This window comes from Bradysia coprophila, unplaced genomic scaffold (genome assembly GCF_014529535.1).
Source record: "Bradysia coprophila strain Holo2 unplaced genomic scaffold, BU_Bcop_v1 contig_232, whole genome shotgun sequence".
Taxonomy (NCBI): domain Eukaryota; kingdom Metazoa; phylum Arthropoda; class Insecta; order Diptera; family Sciaridae; genus Bradysia; species Bradysia coprophila.
In genome coordinates this window covers 13,639,332-13,652,941 of record NW_023503493.1, presented here as the reverse complement: position 1 = coordinate 13,652,941, position 13,610 = coordinate 13,639,332, and the positions used below count along the sequence as shown (strand labels likewise).

The following is a 13,610-nucleotide window of genomic DNA, read 5'->3' as shown; positions in this document are numbered from 1 at the left end:
CTGAGCCGTCGCTCACACCATAGCCTTTCAAATGTCCCTTTCAGCTCTTTAATAAAATGAGATGCTGTGAACTCATTTATTATTCTCTTCCTGAAACTCTCGGATATCTTACTCGTTACTTAGATTTGAGGGATATGAACCTTTTGCAGATTAGACGACTGCAGTACGATGAGTATTAGATTTTGTATCAGTTCGTTGAAATATCAGTATCAGTTCGGTCAAATAACGTAAAAGGTTCAACGGGTTCAACATTGATGATGTCTTTGAAGTAGTAGATTGGATACCAGGTTTGAAGCTTAGAATGTTACCAAAAACTAGGGTTTGGGTCAGACTCCGAAGTTAAGGGCTGCAATTATATAAGGTAAAGTTCTAAACAAGGATGGAATCTACTACTTCAATGGCGTTAAACACATCACCAATGTACTTATCGAATGTTTAACTCAGTAAGCCACAGGAAAATTAGTTTTAATGCTCATATGTGTAAAGCGACATTACGGTATAGTACGAGTCCACAGGAGTCTACATAAATTGGAACGACTTCATGTGATTGGTTAGTCTGAGTTACCAGCAGCGCCAAATTTGACTATGGTTTGTATTGCTTAAGTCAATATTCCAAATTGTTTTTCATTTCATAAGAGCTAAAAATTCGAATCTTTCAGCAGCTTCGAACTTTCTAACAACAAATGTGTTGCATCCATATAAACAGCTGATGACCTTAGCATGTATTTTTGACAATAAAATGTCATTCAACTAAATAGCGATTTTCAACGTGTAAACAATAACAGAACCATGCCGCCGAAAAAAGATACAAAGGGAGGATCTAAAGATAAGGCGAAACCAGCAAAGGGAGCAAAATCCACCGATGACGGTACGTTTCAATTGGAAATATGTTTTTCGTTTCGCCGAATTAATTCTATTTATTTTAATGTACGGTAAATGACAATAGGAGGTGCTTCCAAGGAGAAGAAAGGAGGCAATGCCGTTAAAGTTCGTCATATTTTATGCGAGAAGCAAGGTAATTAGCTCCGATTTCGTCCGTATCTAGATATGTAAACAGTCTGACAAACTTTCAGGTAAAATTCTTGAGGCTTTGGAGAAAATCAAAGCCGGTCAAAAGTTTCCCGATGTAGCTGCCGCATACAGTGAAGACAAAGCTAGACAGGGTGGAGATTTAGGATGGCAGATTCGTGGAGGTAATTTAGTTTTGAGGATAACAAATCCATGAGACTGAAGTGGTATGGGCATGAGATGGCAATTTGTGTAAAATTGGCTTAAGCGTGAGAGGAAGACTCAGGTTATGTTGTCTAAAATTGAAATACCTGTGATTGGGAAATTGCATTGGCAAAGGACTTTAGAGGACCACTCCGAATTGGACTCATGTTCTCATCCCATGATTGTAGTGACTCAGATTGAAGTACTATTCACTTTTGTTCATAACGGATAACGAGACTAGAATATTGTTGTTGTCAACTCGTAACAGCAACTCCGCTTTGCTAGAAGTTTCTACTTTGTGAAATGTTCTGCATTTTTTGTGAAAAGCTGCCAGAGTGTCATTTTGACTCCCAATTTTTTTTCCCCAGTTCATTCGACTGTAGTTGTTAAAAAAGGTCACTCTGCGATTTTGAAACTTTCTCGTCTTGAATGAATTGCAGATTGTGGGTTCGGTTCCCACCTTTGCGCCAATTTTTCATTTCAATTAGAGGTCTACAAGTACACCACTAACCACTGCAGTTTTTTCGTCGACATTCTTTGACTACCCTCTACACTTTATATTCTTTATGCGACATCTTTCAATAAACGTTTCTCAAGACCTTCTGTAAGCAAATTTTGCACTTCACTGAACTTTGTCGAGTGTATGGGATCGTATCACAAAGACTAGCACGAACAGAACCCCAGATGTCTACACGCTCCATGGAAATCTGAGTGTTTCTTTCTGTGAACTAGAAACAATTTCGTTGACATCCTTCTTTCACGTCTCTCTGTTTCAGCTATGGTTGGCCCATTCCAAGATGCCGCTTTCGCTTTACCAATTTCAACGGTCGCGAATCCCGTTTACACGGATCCGCCGATCAAAACTAAATTCGGTTATCACATCATCATGGTCGAGGGTAAAAAGTAGATTTTGAGAGTGTTGTTCTGTGGCCACACGCCGGGTGAGAAAGTAAAAACGAAAAATGAATAAAATTTCTTCGAATGAGAATTAAATTTTTGTTTTGTTTAATTATTTGTTAATTTAATTATCGATTATAATAATACGTCCAACGTAAAGTAAACACGTTAAGTGTGGTGAGCGAGCGGTAACTAGCCGAAAATACAGATGAACACATTGAGTCGAAAATTTGAATAAATCTGAAAACGATAAGAGTTTTTGCTAAATGCGCTAATCTGCTCGGTCTCGGTGTGTATGTGGAGCTATTTTGGTGACGGGCAGGATGGGGGCGTTGAAATAAAAATTTATTTAACTTCACTAAGACGGGTTATCGTGGTCTGCGTCGGCTAGCTTCATTTTCCACCGTTCTAATGGATGGTGTTGTCACCTGTAAATGAGAATGAAATTTGAAAAAAAAAAATCACAAAATTTGTTGGGTAATGACGGTGTCGTTAGTCTCACTGGTTGACCACACTGTGCAGCTTAGATAACTTGAAATGTTTGATGCTTTGCCAGATTGCCAAATAGAAATTCATTTTGGGAAGACAAAATTTGACTTATTTAAGTGAATCAAATCAAAAGACGAACTGGCAGCCCGAGCACCCAAGGCAGTAATGGAAATAGAAGATGAACAAAAACCTTCAATTCATTCAATTAATGTCACAGGTCACAGGTCAGTGCCAATTATGAATTGAATGAATTGTCTCTGAAGACATATGTCAACAGGAACAGTTCTTGAATGAGTCCCATTAAAAACGTAGTTTACATGCGACCTCGTATGCATGGTCTTTTAATGTTAAAAAGACGTGTCCTGGGGCCTAATGTTCATAAGAGTAATGATTCGATTGAGGTCGGCAATGGTTTAGACAGAAAAAATACTTTAGGTCAAACAAAAAAACTTACTGGAAGCAAACGACAATCTGTTCTGTCGTTCCGCGGCAAATTCTGTGCTCCGTGTGTTCTGCTAATTTTCATTTCGATTGTGACTTTTTCATAGTGTTCGGCCGTGTCCACGTTCAAGCAATTGTTATTCGCTTGAATGTACGTACTGTCCGACTGAGCACCCACAACGTAATCCGTAAACGTTGCCACCATATTTCCCATCAACAATTCTAAACTAAATCGAAAATTCCTAGCCACTCTGTTCGGATAAGCGCATTGCACCCATGCTTTGATATTGGTTAGGCCAGCTTCTGGCCCATCGGGCTGTGTGACATTGACTATCAGAAAGAATATTCCAAAATTGTGCAGATGAAAGCATTTCTGGAATGTTACGCATGGCAGTGACCAATGATCCACAAAGTCTCCATCTTCATTTGTATTTGTTGTACGGTTTGTCTGGAAGAGGTAATGAGGACACAGTTCAATGCATAAACGGAACAAAATGACTCATCGATACGAACCTCTATTAAACTGTCTTTGTGAAAGTATCGCAGGTGATTGAGAAGACGGCAGAAAGGCAATTTCGCATTGCAATTGTCCATGCGACAGTCGTACAGACCTAGCGGAATCAAATTCCGGTAAATTTTTCGGCTAATGGTTAACATATCACCTACCCTTTGGTGCCAATATTTTTACGGAAGCTGCAGACTCGGATGCTGACGCTCCATCTGACTGGGTTGCTTCTGATAGTAATGAATCTTCTGGCGCCTCATTTGTCGATTTTGTTTCACCCGGGACGTCGTCATTTTGATCTACCCAATTTATGTTGTCGGTGGTTCGGAGTAGTTTCAGTTTCGCGATCACTGCCTCGAGAACGTAATTTCGTGTTCCCACATAGACACCACGGCAATGTGGACATTCTGTTAGTTTTAGTTGGCATGCTTCACAAACAGCATGTCCTTGTGAACATTGTAAAATGCGACCTTCAAAAACTACCATGCACACGGGACATAGTAGTACATCGCCAAACGGACTGTGCTGTAAGTAGATTTTTTTTGGTGAATAACAAATGTCTTTGTGTGACTTGCATCATCGACAAAATCCAAATTTATGCAATAAAATTCTGACAACAGTCAAGGACATTTGTCAAAATAAAATTGCCGTTTTCAAACGCGCTGCTATCATTGTCCTGAGCAATACAAATAGGAAATTTTATGTTTTCATCCGAGAAAGAGATCTACGAAAGTCCTACATGTAAATTCGATGTTTTTTTCATTACAACAAAAAGACCTTCAGCAATCGATTGACAAACTAATTTAATCGTAATTACCCGCAATCGTTACTTACCGATGGAGATGGCATTGTCTAAATAGCTTTTCAATAAAAGACTTAGTTGAATAGAATGTTGCCAGTTAAGCACCGTTTCACCTTTTTTTACCAGAGATAGTGGAACAAAAACACTCAATTTTGACGTTACAATCCATCCAACCATATTGTACCAATACATACATGGATTGCAAACATATGATTATCACACAACTATTAAAGGAGTGTGATCGGCAGGGTAGTGGGTGTAGTGGCAAAGTTTAAACTATTCTGTTTGAACAATCTCAAAAACCATTAATCAACATCAACTGGATTTTTTATGTGAATATTATTGGAGAAGTGAAGCAGGTAAGGTATGTAACCACACTTTCCCGAGCGAAAAAAATGACTCAAAACGTATAAGCATATACGTATTTTTTCAGTATAAGTAAGGATATGTTGATATATACTGTTAGCATTCAGCATATGATATATACGTTTATATACTGCTATCAGTATTTAAACATATACGGTTTTATACTGTGACCAGTATTTAATCAAATACGTTTGTGTACTTACTAATGTAACAATCAGTCTATGATGAGCTTTTGTCGGAGCAACATATCTGTCACATGAATTTAACGAGGTAAGAGCAATATTCACCTTAACATTTTAAATTGAATCATTAGTAAATTCATGAAACAAATTCTACTTATCGCTTTCACATTATTGTTGATTTCTCTAGTTAGGTTTCGGTGTAGGTTCATTTCTCGTTAGGTGTCTGTGTAGGATCTTTTCTCGTGTATTGCTTCTCTCGCTAGGATATCTTCTGTATCTTGTTAGGTCTTAGGAATTAGCAAATAATATGACACTGAAAAGTAGAATTTGTTTCATAATTTCCAATGATTTAGTCGCCATTTTGGATTGACTTGAAGCGTGTTGCGTTTGTTTATTAAAGAGAAACCCTTGATGAGGTAAGATCTTTCAGGCGAGGCAACTAACGATATTATATGATGAATTAAAAACTGAATGAAGGCTGTTCATTCATTTCCTTGAAACATATTTCATTTCTTCAAAAATTAAATAAAATTAAATCAAAAGAAATGATTAGAAGAAATTACGTATTAGAAAGTGTATGGAGATATACTGATTACGGATGTAAACGTATATGCTGGTATACTGATCACGTATAAAAACGTATATGGTGATATACTGAAATTTCATATACGTATTTTGTATGGGCTTAAGTCGAAAAAAGGGTATGTATACCCTGCAGTATGTGTAAGGAAATTTTCATATACGCTTTAATACTTTTTCTGTCATTTTTTTTTCGCTCGGGTTTGGATAATTGTTAAACTGTTGGACACAACCCGAATTCACTTTTTTTAGGCTACAACCCATGCCAAAAATTGATACTACACAACGCAGTTCCAACAACATTAAAACGTCGCGGATGTAACAACAATCTTATATTCATTCGAAAGTTTGCAACTACTTTTACAGCTACTTCAGGTGGCTCCCAGCCTTTCAAAGTTGTTGCAAAAAACATTTAACGAATTTTGCAATTTCTTTTGTATCTTTTTTTAAGGGCGAATTTTCAAGTGTAAGGAGCATATTAACGTCGTTTAGTTCTCTCTCAGTACTTGACAGTTTGTTTGAACAATAAAAACTCCTCCTCATTTCTATTGTTTGAACGAACTGGGTATCGGGTAATTTGGCACACGAAGCAGAAAAATGACATAAAATGACACAAAATCAATTTTTGACAATCTCTCACACTAAAAATATTTATCATCAAAGTAATTTTCCCCTTTACAAAATTTTAGTTACAGGAGCTTGCGTGCGAGTTCACTTTTTGCGAAGTTAAAAAATGCGTTGTCTTAGCGCCACAGTGTTCAAAACCGTTATTTCCACTATCATAAATCTATTTTTCACATCAGTACGTCACTTTGCGACCCCTTTATGTGCCGAATTACCCTACAGAAATAGTAGACTTTCGAAAAACCAAGAAAAGTGACGTACTGATGTCAAAAATAGATTTATGAATGTGGCAGTAACGTTTTGGAACACTGCCGTGTGCCAAATTACCCCACGCCACGAACTGTCACGTAAATGGAGAGCTAAACGATATGAGTGCGTGGAGGCCTTAAGCCTTGATTTCCAATTACGAAGAAAGCTCCCCGTTTTCTCTACGTTTACGTAGATTTTTTGCAAGTGAATAGCAAGCCAAAGGCTAAGGTCGTCTAAACGGAGTGGTGTTCATTTTTTCTTTTGCTGACTTTCACAGCTGTCTGCAAACGAGGGAAAAATGCAATAAAAACGAAGAGCCTCGGAGTCAGTTGTCAAAATTTGTATCATTTTGTCGTAGGACCCAAAAATTAGGATATTTATACAACTCTGGATCTGGCAACTAAAGAGCAGTCCATGATTTCAAAAATCGAGCGAGTATAAAATGTCCTTGATTCTGTCTTTAGATTATAACAACAAGAAGTCCTTGTCAAGGACTGTTTTGTTCGACAAAATAAAAAGGCAGCTCTCAATTTCCAGAGTATCTGCTCACAGTATGCAATTTGACGGCGATTCACACAAAACACAAAGCCACCAATACGAAGACAAAAGATTTTAGGTCTTTTTCTGTCAAGTTTAATCTATTGACAAAACACAGCTGAGCCTGATTTTGATTTGATTTAATTTGTTTAATTTTTGATGAAATTGACGATTTCATTTTCAATTTAGTGAGTCACTCTAGGCAAGCGCATCAATGGTAAGTTGTTTCGCATTTACGATTTGTTGCTACAAAGGACTTCGATTTCGTCAAGTTCAGGAAGGAAATTTTGTGTAGAGATTCAATTGATGTTCATTGTTTGTTCCGATCCCTTGTTCAATTCAGTAACAATCTGATCCCTATCTCAGTTATTACTCAGCACAATGCACATCAACATCTACTTTTTAAATCATCGAATCATCGTTCATAAAATATTGGAACATGATTTGCAGCCACTTCTGCATTATGCTGCTGTGCTGACACAACATTTCACTGAATTTTCAATAATTTTTCCAGGCTTTCGTAGTCAATGACGTGGATATCTCCCCAACTGAACGGTCGCTGCTGTACGACAAACACATTGAGTACATTGCTAATCACGGCAACGACAAAAATGATTTCGTAAGGCAGCCCCAATTTCCGCAAGAATCGTTTAATTTACAGAAATTCATTTCAGGAGTATTGCATGACAGAATTTCTTCGGATGTCCGGTGTGTATTGGGGCGTAACAGCATTGGATATACTCGGCCAATTGTCCAAACTGAACAAGGACGAGATCATCGATTTTGTGAAAAAGTGTCAGTGCTCGGTCACTGGTGGATTTTCACCGTGCGAAGGACACGATCCGCATATTTTGTACACACTAAGTGCTATACAGGTTAGTTCATACTGTCCGGATGACCGAGTCTTTCAAATGACTCTTCTGACTAATGTTCCGTGCAGATTCTGTGCATTTACGATGCCTTGGATGAAGTTGACCTAGAAGCAGTTGCCAAATACGTTGCATCATTACAACAACCCGATGGAAGTTTTTTCGGTGATAAATGGGGTGAAATTGATACACGATTCTCGTTCTGTGCCGTTGCCATACTCGCGCTGATTGTAAGTCATTTTTCAGCAGTTCGTTTCTTGTTGTCTTAGATGGGCAGCTGAGTGAAAAGATCGGTATAAGACGTTTGTTTTGGGAACCAATTACCCTTCCCAATTCAGTTGACCGAGTTTTGTGCCTCAGCTAGCTTTCCGTTAGAACGTTGTTTCCGCGTTCGTTAATTCGACTTTCCATTTGACCGACGATTGATTTTACTCACCAGAATAGACCACAAGTCATCAATGTTGACCGAGCAGTGGATTTTGTCATGTCCTGTTGCAACGCTGACGGCGGTTTCGGATCAAAACCTAACGCCGAAAGTCATGCCGGACTGATATATTGTTGTGTGGCATTTTTGTCCGTCACACATCAGTTGCATCGTTTGGATAGCGAAAAGCTGTGCTGGTGGCTGTGTGAACGACAATTGCCGAGCGGTGGACTGAACGGACGACCGGAGAAATTGCCAGATGTTTGCTATTCGTGGTGGGTGTTGGCATCGCTGACCATTATGGGTCGATTGCATTGGATCAGTGCTGATAAGCTGGAACAGTTCATTTTGTCGAGTCAAGTGAGTATATAATGAGGTGGAGCGTCGATTCCGTTGTCTCAACGCAATCATTGTTTTACAGGACAGTGAAACAGGTGGATTTAGTGATCGGACCGGAAATCTGCCCGACATTTTCCACACATTATTCGGTTTGGCTGCATTATCGCTGTTAGGTTACGACAAATTAGGTAAAATTAATCCAACGTTGTGCATGCCACAGCATGTCATGGACAGATTGAATGTAAAACTTCAGATTCTATGAAATCAGTCGATGATATGTGTGCCGTTCAGGTAATTATTTGTCGTACGATCGACACGTCGTGTTTTTTCCTTCATTCAATTTACTTCAAGTTTGCAATGTTACAAAGCGTTTACAGTTAGCGTCACTGAAATAAAAGACAATTCCGCAATAAAATTCCATTTTTATTTCGATTTTAGCGTTTCATTTTACACGAAGGATATCCAGTTCCCAGTCGATCGATTTCAGTTGCGGTTTGAATCGTTGATGGAGATCTGAAAACAGTTGCGTCAAGGTTAGTTAATGCGCAACAGCAATCGTAGTAAACCCGCTAAACTTACTTATCAGTGAGTAGTGTTGATTGTCTTGCAACGTCTCATAGTCGACGGTTCCATCGTTGACAATTTGTCCCGGTGTTATCATCTCAGCGATCCAAATTTCATCCAACGAATCTCGGATGATCGACAAAGCCTTGCCGAATACGCGCTGCAATTCGATACCTTCTTCATCCATTCCTTGGTCCACCAACGTCCGGCATACGATGCGTATTGACTTTTGCTGTTCGAATGTACTCACCGCCAAATTGTGCAGGGCGTCGATCAGTGCAATGTCTTCGAACGGATTGCCCTCTTTCAGATTGAGTAGCTTTCGCTCGTGTTTCCGGCGATTTTTACTGGACCGATGAGTTTTGGCCGTTCCGCGTGAACTGTTCGAGAAGCGGGACGAATTCATGCTGCTGGTGTCCGAAAACATGTCATTGTCATCGATGTCTTCGCAATCGTTTTCCAGTTTCCGTTTCAATTTCTCGGTCCGAACCGTTGCGAGGCGAGATTTTTGTTGCACAAATTTGTCGGAATCGGTTTGAACGGTTTGTGTCAAGTGAAGAGCGTACTGTTTCAGATGTGGCTTAATGGTTGCGTCTATCGAGAAATTGAATAGATCAATTTTGAGGAAAGCATTAAATCGGTTCCGGTTCCGAAAGACTTACCAATCGAATGTTCTTGATGTAGTCGAGCGATGTACAATGCCTTAGGATACAGTCTTCCGTCACACAGAATTTGGATGGAAAGGTCTATGTCATTCAAATGACTGTGTGCGAGGTATGCTGCATCTGAATAGTTTCCACTTTCCTTCAAAGCTGGGATCAACGACCTAATAAGCAAGCAAGAATGGTATCGGTTGTTTCTAATTAGATTCAAATGTAACTTACGCTATCAACTGATTCACATTACTCTCCGTCAGGTCTGCCTGTTTCGCCAAAGTTAAACATTTCTCCCAGTCTAAGATATGCTTAGCACTGAGCATCGCCTGTTGGAAGTCTCCGCAACGTTCATACATTAAACACGCATCTCGTGCCTTGCCCGATGTTCTCAATATTTCCGCATATTCTTGCGTAATCTTTCGATAGCACTCCGGTTGTCCTTCATACAAGCGCATCGCTTCAGCATGCAAATTTTGACTGTTGACCATTTGCAAGCATTCGTCGAATCTGTCCTCGCCGCAGGTGACAATGTGTCGCAACGCTTTGTGGTAACGTTTCAAGTGTGAATCAATTCGGAATTTCCGATACGATTCGTCCAGTTGTTTCAGTTCGTTCAAGAATGGCAGATACTCCTTCGGATCCTTTTGCGATTTGGCTGCGACAAACAACACCAAATCAAAATCGTACATGCCCAAAGCCACGTCGTACAGTTGATTCACGTCGACCAAATACAGTAAATACTTTAGAGCTGCTTGAGCGTCAATGTCCTTACCGTCAGTTTTGCCGTTGGAATTATTCGATTGACTTTGCTTCCTCAAGTCACTAATTACCGTCAGAGCTGACTCGAACTGATTTTGTTTCACATAAGCCGTGATGGTGGGCAGAATGAATTTTGATTCTGACGATTTTTTAGCGCTTAACGCGTCACAGACGAGACCGCAAATTATCTTAATTTTGTTATCGAAAAACGATTTGTCTTTGCTGACCGTACCGGTCGCGGTGTAATTACTGCTGTACATAGTTTCTGTAACATCAGCATCTTGCAAATCGAATAAGAACAAACTCAGCCACTGCGAGTTATCGATACTGTCGATGAACAGTTCAATTTCACCGCAAAATTTCGTTGGATTATGATCGACCAAAATGTTCAAATTGATTCGTTGTGTCCGCAGTATGTCAAACGCCTTCTTGTATTCACTGACGTCCAATAGTTCACCAATTATGCAAAGTGACAGAACTCGCGGTTGAATAGCTTCCAGATTACCGCGCGGCATCTGCAGAATTGTACGAGATCCTTTCGGTAACACAGTTACCAATTTTCCGCCACGTTCCATTCGTCGATCGCTGACGATTTCACGGTCAGCCAGCCGGACAAACTTTAGTTGGTCCAGTGTGGTGAAACCCAAATATCGTTCGGTCATAAATATTGAGGTGACGTCGGATGCGATTTTACGATCGTTGCAGAACAGACTTTGCTTCGATTTGAGTGAATAAACGTCCAACGTCTTGTCATTCCGATAAATCAAAGCCTTTTCGCAGAACTCCGGTAGTTTGAACAGCTCAGCAGTTTGTTCCAATGATCCGTCGTCCATGACTTTTAATTCATACACCGATCCGGATCTGACTTGTACAACCACACTATCATTACTAGAGGCTATAATGTTGATGACATTGTCACTCATTTTCAAGGAATGACGCTGCTCCAGCTTCCCTTCAGCTGTCTTGTAAACTAAGACATTCGATTCGGTAGAATCCACATTCTGAGTAGCGATGAATGTGTCGTCATTCAACCACACCCAATGGTGAACCAGCAATGGAACTCGTCCATTCACTTCCGTACTGATTTCGTTCGAACGCACCACTTCCAATTTACCTTCCTTCTGGATGCTATATGTGGTCAATGTTCCAAGTGAATCGATCGAAAATAGGCTGGACTGGTCATGAACCGCACCATATGTGAGGAATCCAACGAAATTGATAGGATTTTTTGAGTCAATCGTTGTGGTGCACATGGGTGGAGGAACGACTGCTTGACGGAAATCTGTTAGCAGGACTTTCGATCCATCGATTACGGAAACAACAGCCGGATCTTTGGTACTCTGACCGTTTGTGTGATTCACAGAAAACTCCCATCTGCAACGAGTTATTAATTTAGACGGGCGTGATGTGTGGCGTACAAAGTATAACTCACCGATAAATGTTGTACGTGCCATCATCGAGAAGAACATTCAACGACTTCCCTTCTGAAAATTTAGCATCCCAAACGAAATCCACTACGGATCTGTCGAACTGCAGACATTGCTTCATGTACCAATGGTAATTGCAGATCGTGTACAGGTAAATGAAGCATTTTTGAGCAGAATGATTGAATGTCTCCACAGCTAGTACGTCAGAGTCGCTGCTCCAGGACAATTTCTTTATTGGTTCCTAAACAAACGTAAGAGGGGCCCATTGATCTATTGTCCACTGACGCATCCGTTGAATATACATACCTCGTTGGCTTTGAATGGTAAAATAATCTCCCGATGCCTTAGCCCATTCTTCTCGAACAACGCGATTGCATACTTGTTCGGTAAAATTTGCGGCATTGCTATCCATGATCCAGACGGACGCCAGAAAACCGGTGCCTCCAATCCACTACATTTTTCGGATGTAAATTGCAGCGCTCCCTCCTTATCGAACACCTTGAACATCCGTCCCTGTTCGCCGACAAAGCTAACTGCAAAATATTCACAGTCACCGCGCCACACAATGCTAATGGTTTTGTCGATTTTTCCCACATCCAACGAAACACCAACGTCAGTCGTCTTCTTGGCCGCTTCCTTTCCTTCCGTACCGTGAAACTGTGTCTCCTTTTTGCCCCAACCAACGTTGACAAACTCATTAACACCGAAACATTGCTCATCCAGTGCACCCTCGGATATGGGATCGTACATACTGTTCATGACCACCAGCTGTTTCGATTGAGTGACGAACGCAACGATTTCTTGATCGGGACTCCAGCTCATTTGTTCGATGCCACCATCGCAGAACGTAACATTTTCACACGTTTCCAGACGGAGATTGAATATGCTAACGTCACCCTGACTAGTTGCGATACATATCTCGTCATTCAGCGACAGATATTCCATTCCGATAATTTGGTCGTCGGTGGCATGAATTTGTTTGACATCACTCGTTTGTAGATTGCATCGATACAATTCGGTGTTTGTTGCAACGTAGGCCACACCATTTTCGTTGGTATTTAATGCGAAACGAACCGTTGAAGCTATTGGTAATGTTAACGTTCGGTTGTAGAGCAATTCGAGGTTCCTCATTTTTGGGCAGTTAGAATTTGCGAGTAAACAATTGATCGCTGACGGATTTGTGGTAGTTTAACCTCTCGGAGTGTTATTTTTGGTTAAATTCTTTGACAGAACTAGTTTGTCATTCACGTGTATGATAATACGGACCATTCACAATAGACTGGAACAGAGAGCAAAATAACTCGGAGAAATTCGCACTCATTGATTGTGCAGTATGAACAGCCTGGATATACATGCCTCGCAAGTAAGTTACAAATTGCCAATCATTTCAGACTCGGAGGGCTTAACAGTCTCTTTTATTCGAAAATCGCTTTGGAATCGTTTCTTTTAAACTTTATACAGTGTTTAAGGAGAGCGAAAACCAGTTAAATTTAATTGGTCTCGGGGTCAGCTGTCAAATATTCATCAATGAAAAAAGAAATTGAGAGTTGAACCCAGTTTAAATTTGTATGTGATTTCTCTCATTTTGACGTGTGACCCCGAGACCAGTTTAAACAAAGTGGTCAAAAATCGCTCTCCTTAAACACTGCACATATAATAGCTACACCGAGACCTTCACACACAAGCTAT

At 40.1% G+C, this 13,610-nt stretch overlaps 5 protein-coding genes across 6 annotated transcripts in view; 3 read left to right on the top strand and 2 right to left on the bottom strand.

The window, feature by feature from the left end:
- The window catches only part of LOC119076869 (odorant receptor Or2-like), a 200,995-nt gene that overhangs the window by 96,104 nt on the left and 91,281 nt on the right, over positions 1-13,610 (top strand). The window lies entirely within an intron of this gene.
- On the top strand, positions 677-2,205 carry LOC119076874 (peptidyl-prolyl cis-trans isomerase NIMA-interacting 4). The gene is made up of 4 exons (XM_037183883.1): positions 677-868; positions 947-1,015; positions 1,074-1,193; positions 1,989-2,205. Exons 1-4 carry the CDS (start codon positions 790-792, stop codon positions 2,117-2,119), a joined length of 399 nt encoding a protein of 132 aa, XP_037039778.1. The 5' UTR covers positions 677-789; the 3' UTR covers positions 2,120-2,205.
- Positions 2,204-4,526, bottom strand: LOC119076858 (E3 ubiquitin-protein ligase sina-like). The gene is made up of 5 exons (XM_037183863.1): positions 4,379-4,526; positions 3,706-4,069; positions 3,553-3,650; positions 3,053-3,487; positions 2,204-2,537 (listed from the first exon to the last, which is right to left on the bottom strand). The coding sequence occupies exons 1-5, from the start codon at positions 4,391-4,393 to the stop codon at positions 2,478-2,480; spliced, it is 972 nt and encodes a 323-aa protein (XP_037039758.1). The 5' UTR covers positions 4,394-4,526; the 3' UTR covers positions 2,204-2,477.
- Positions 6,940-8,947, top strand: LOC119076856 (geranylgeranyl transferase type-2 subunit beta). Of its 2 annotated transcripts, none has more exons than XM_037183861.1 (6): positions 6,940-7,100; positions 7,398-7,502; positions 7,558-7,758; positions 7,824-7,982; positions 8,192-8,536; positions 8,598-8,947. In XM_037183861.1, exons 1-6 carry the CDS (start codon positions 7,098-7,100, stop codon positions 8,775-8,777), a joined length of 993 nt encoding a protein of 330 aa, XP_037039756.1. In that variant the 5' UTR covers positions 6,940-7,097; the 3' UTR covers positions 8,778-8,947. The 2 variants fall into 2 exon arrangements, with proteins under 2 accessions (XP_037039756.1, XP_037039755.1); XM_037183860.1 differs by lacking the exon at positions 6,940-7,100 and adding an exon at positions 7,126-7,225.
- Positions 8,922-13,202, bottom strand: LOC119076811 (putative elongator complex protein 1). Its single transcript, XM_037183798.1, has 6 exons — positions 12,228-13,202; positions 11,927-12,162; positions 9,964-11,868; positions 9,742-9,905; positions 9,095-9,673; positions 8,922-9,028 (listed from the first exon to the last, which is right to left on the bottom strand). The coding sequence occupies exons 1-6, from the start codon at positions 13,050-13,052 to the stop codon at positions 8,958-8,960; spliced, it is 3,780 nt and encodes a 1,259-aa protein (XP_037039693.1). The 5' UTR covers positions 13,053-13,202; the 3' UTR covers positions 8,922-8,957.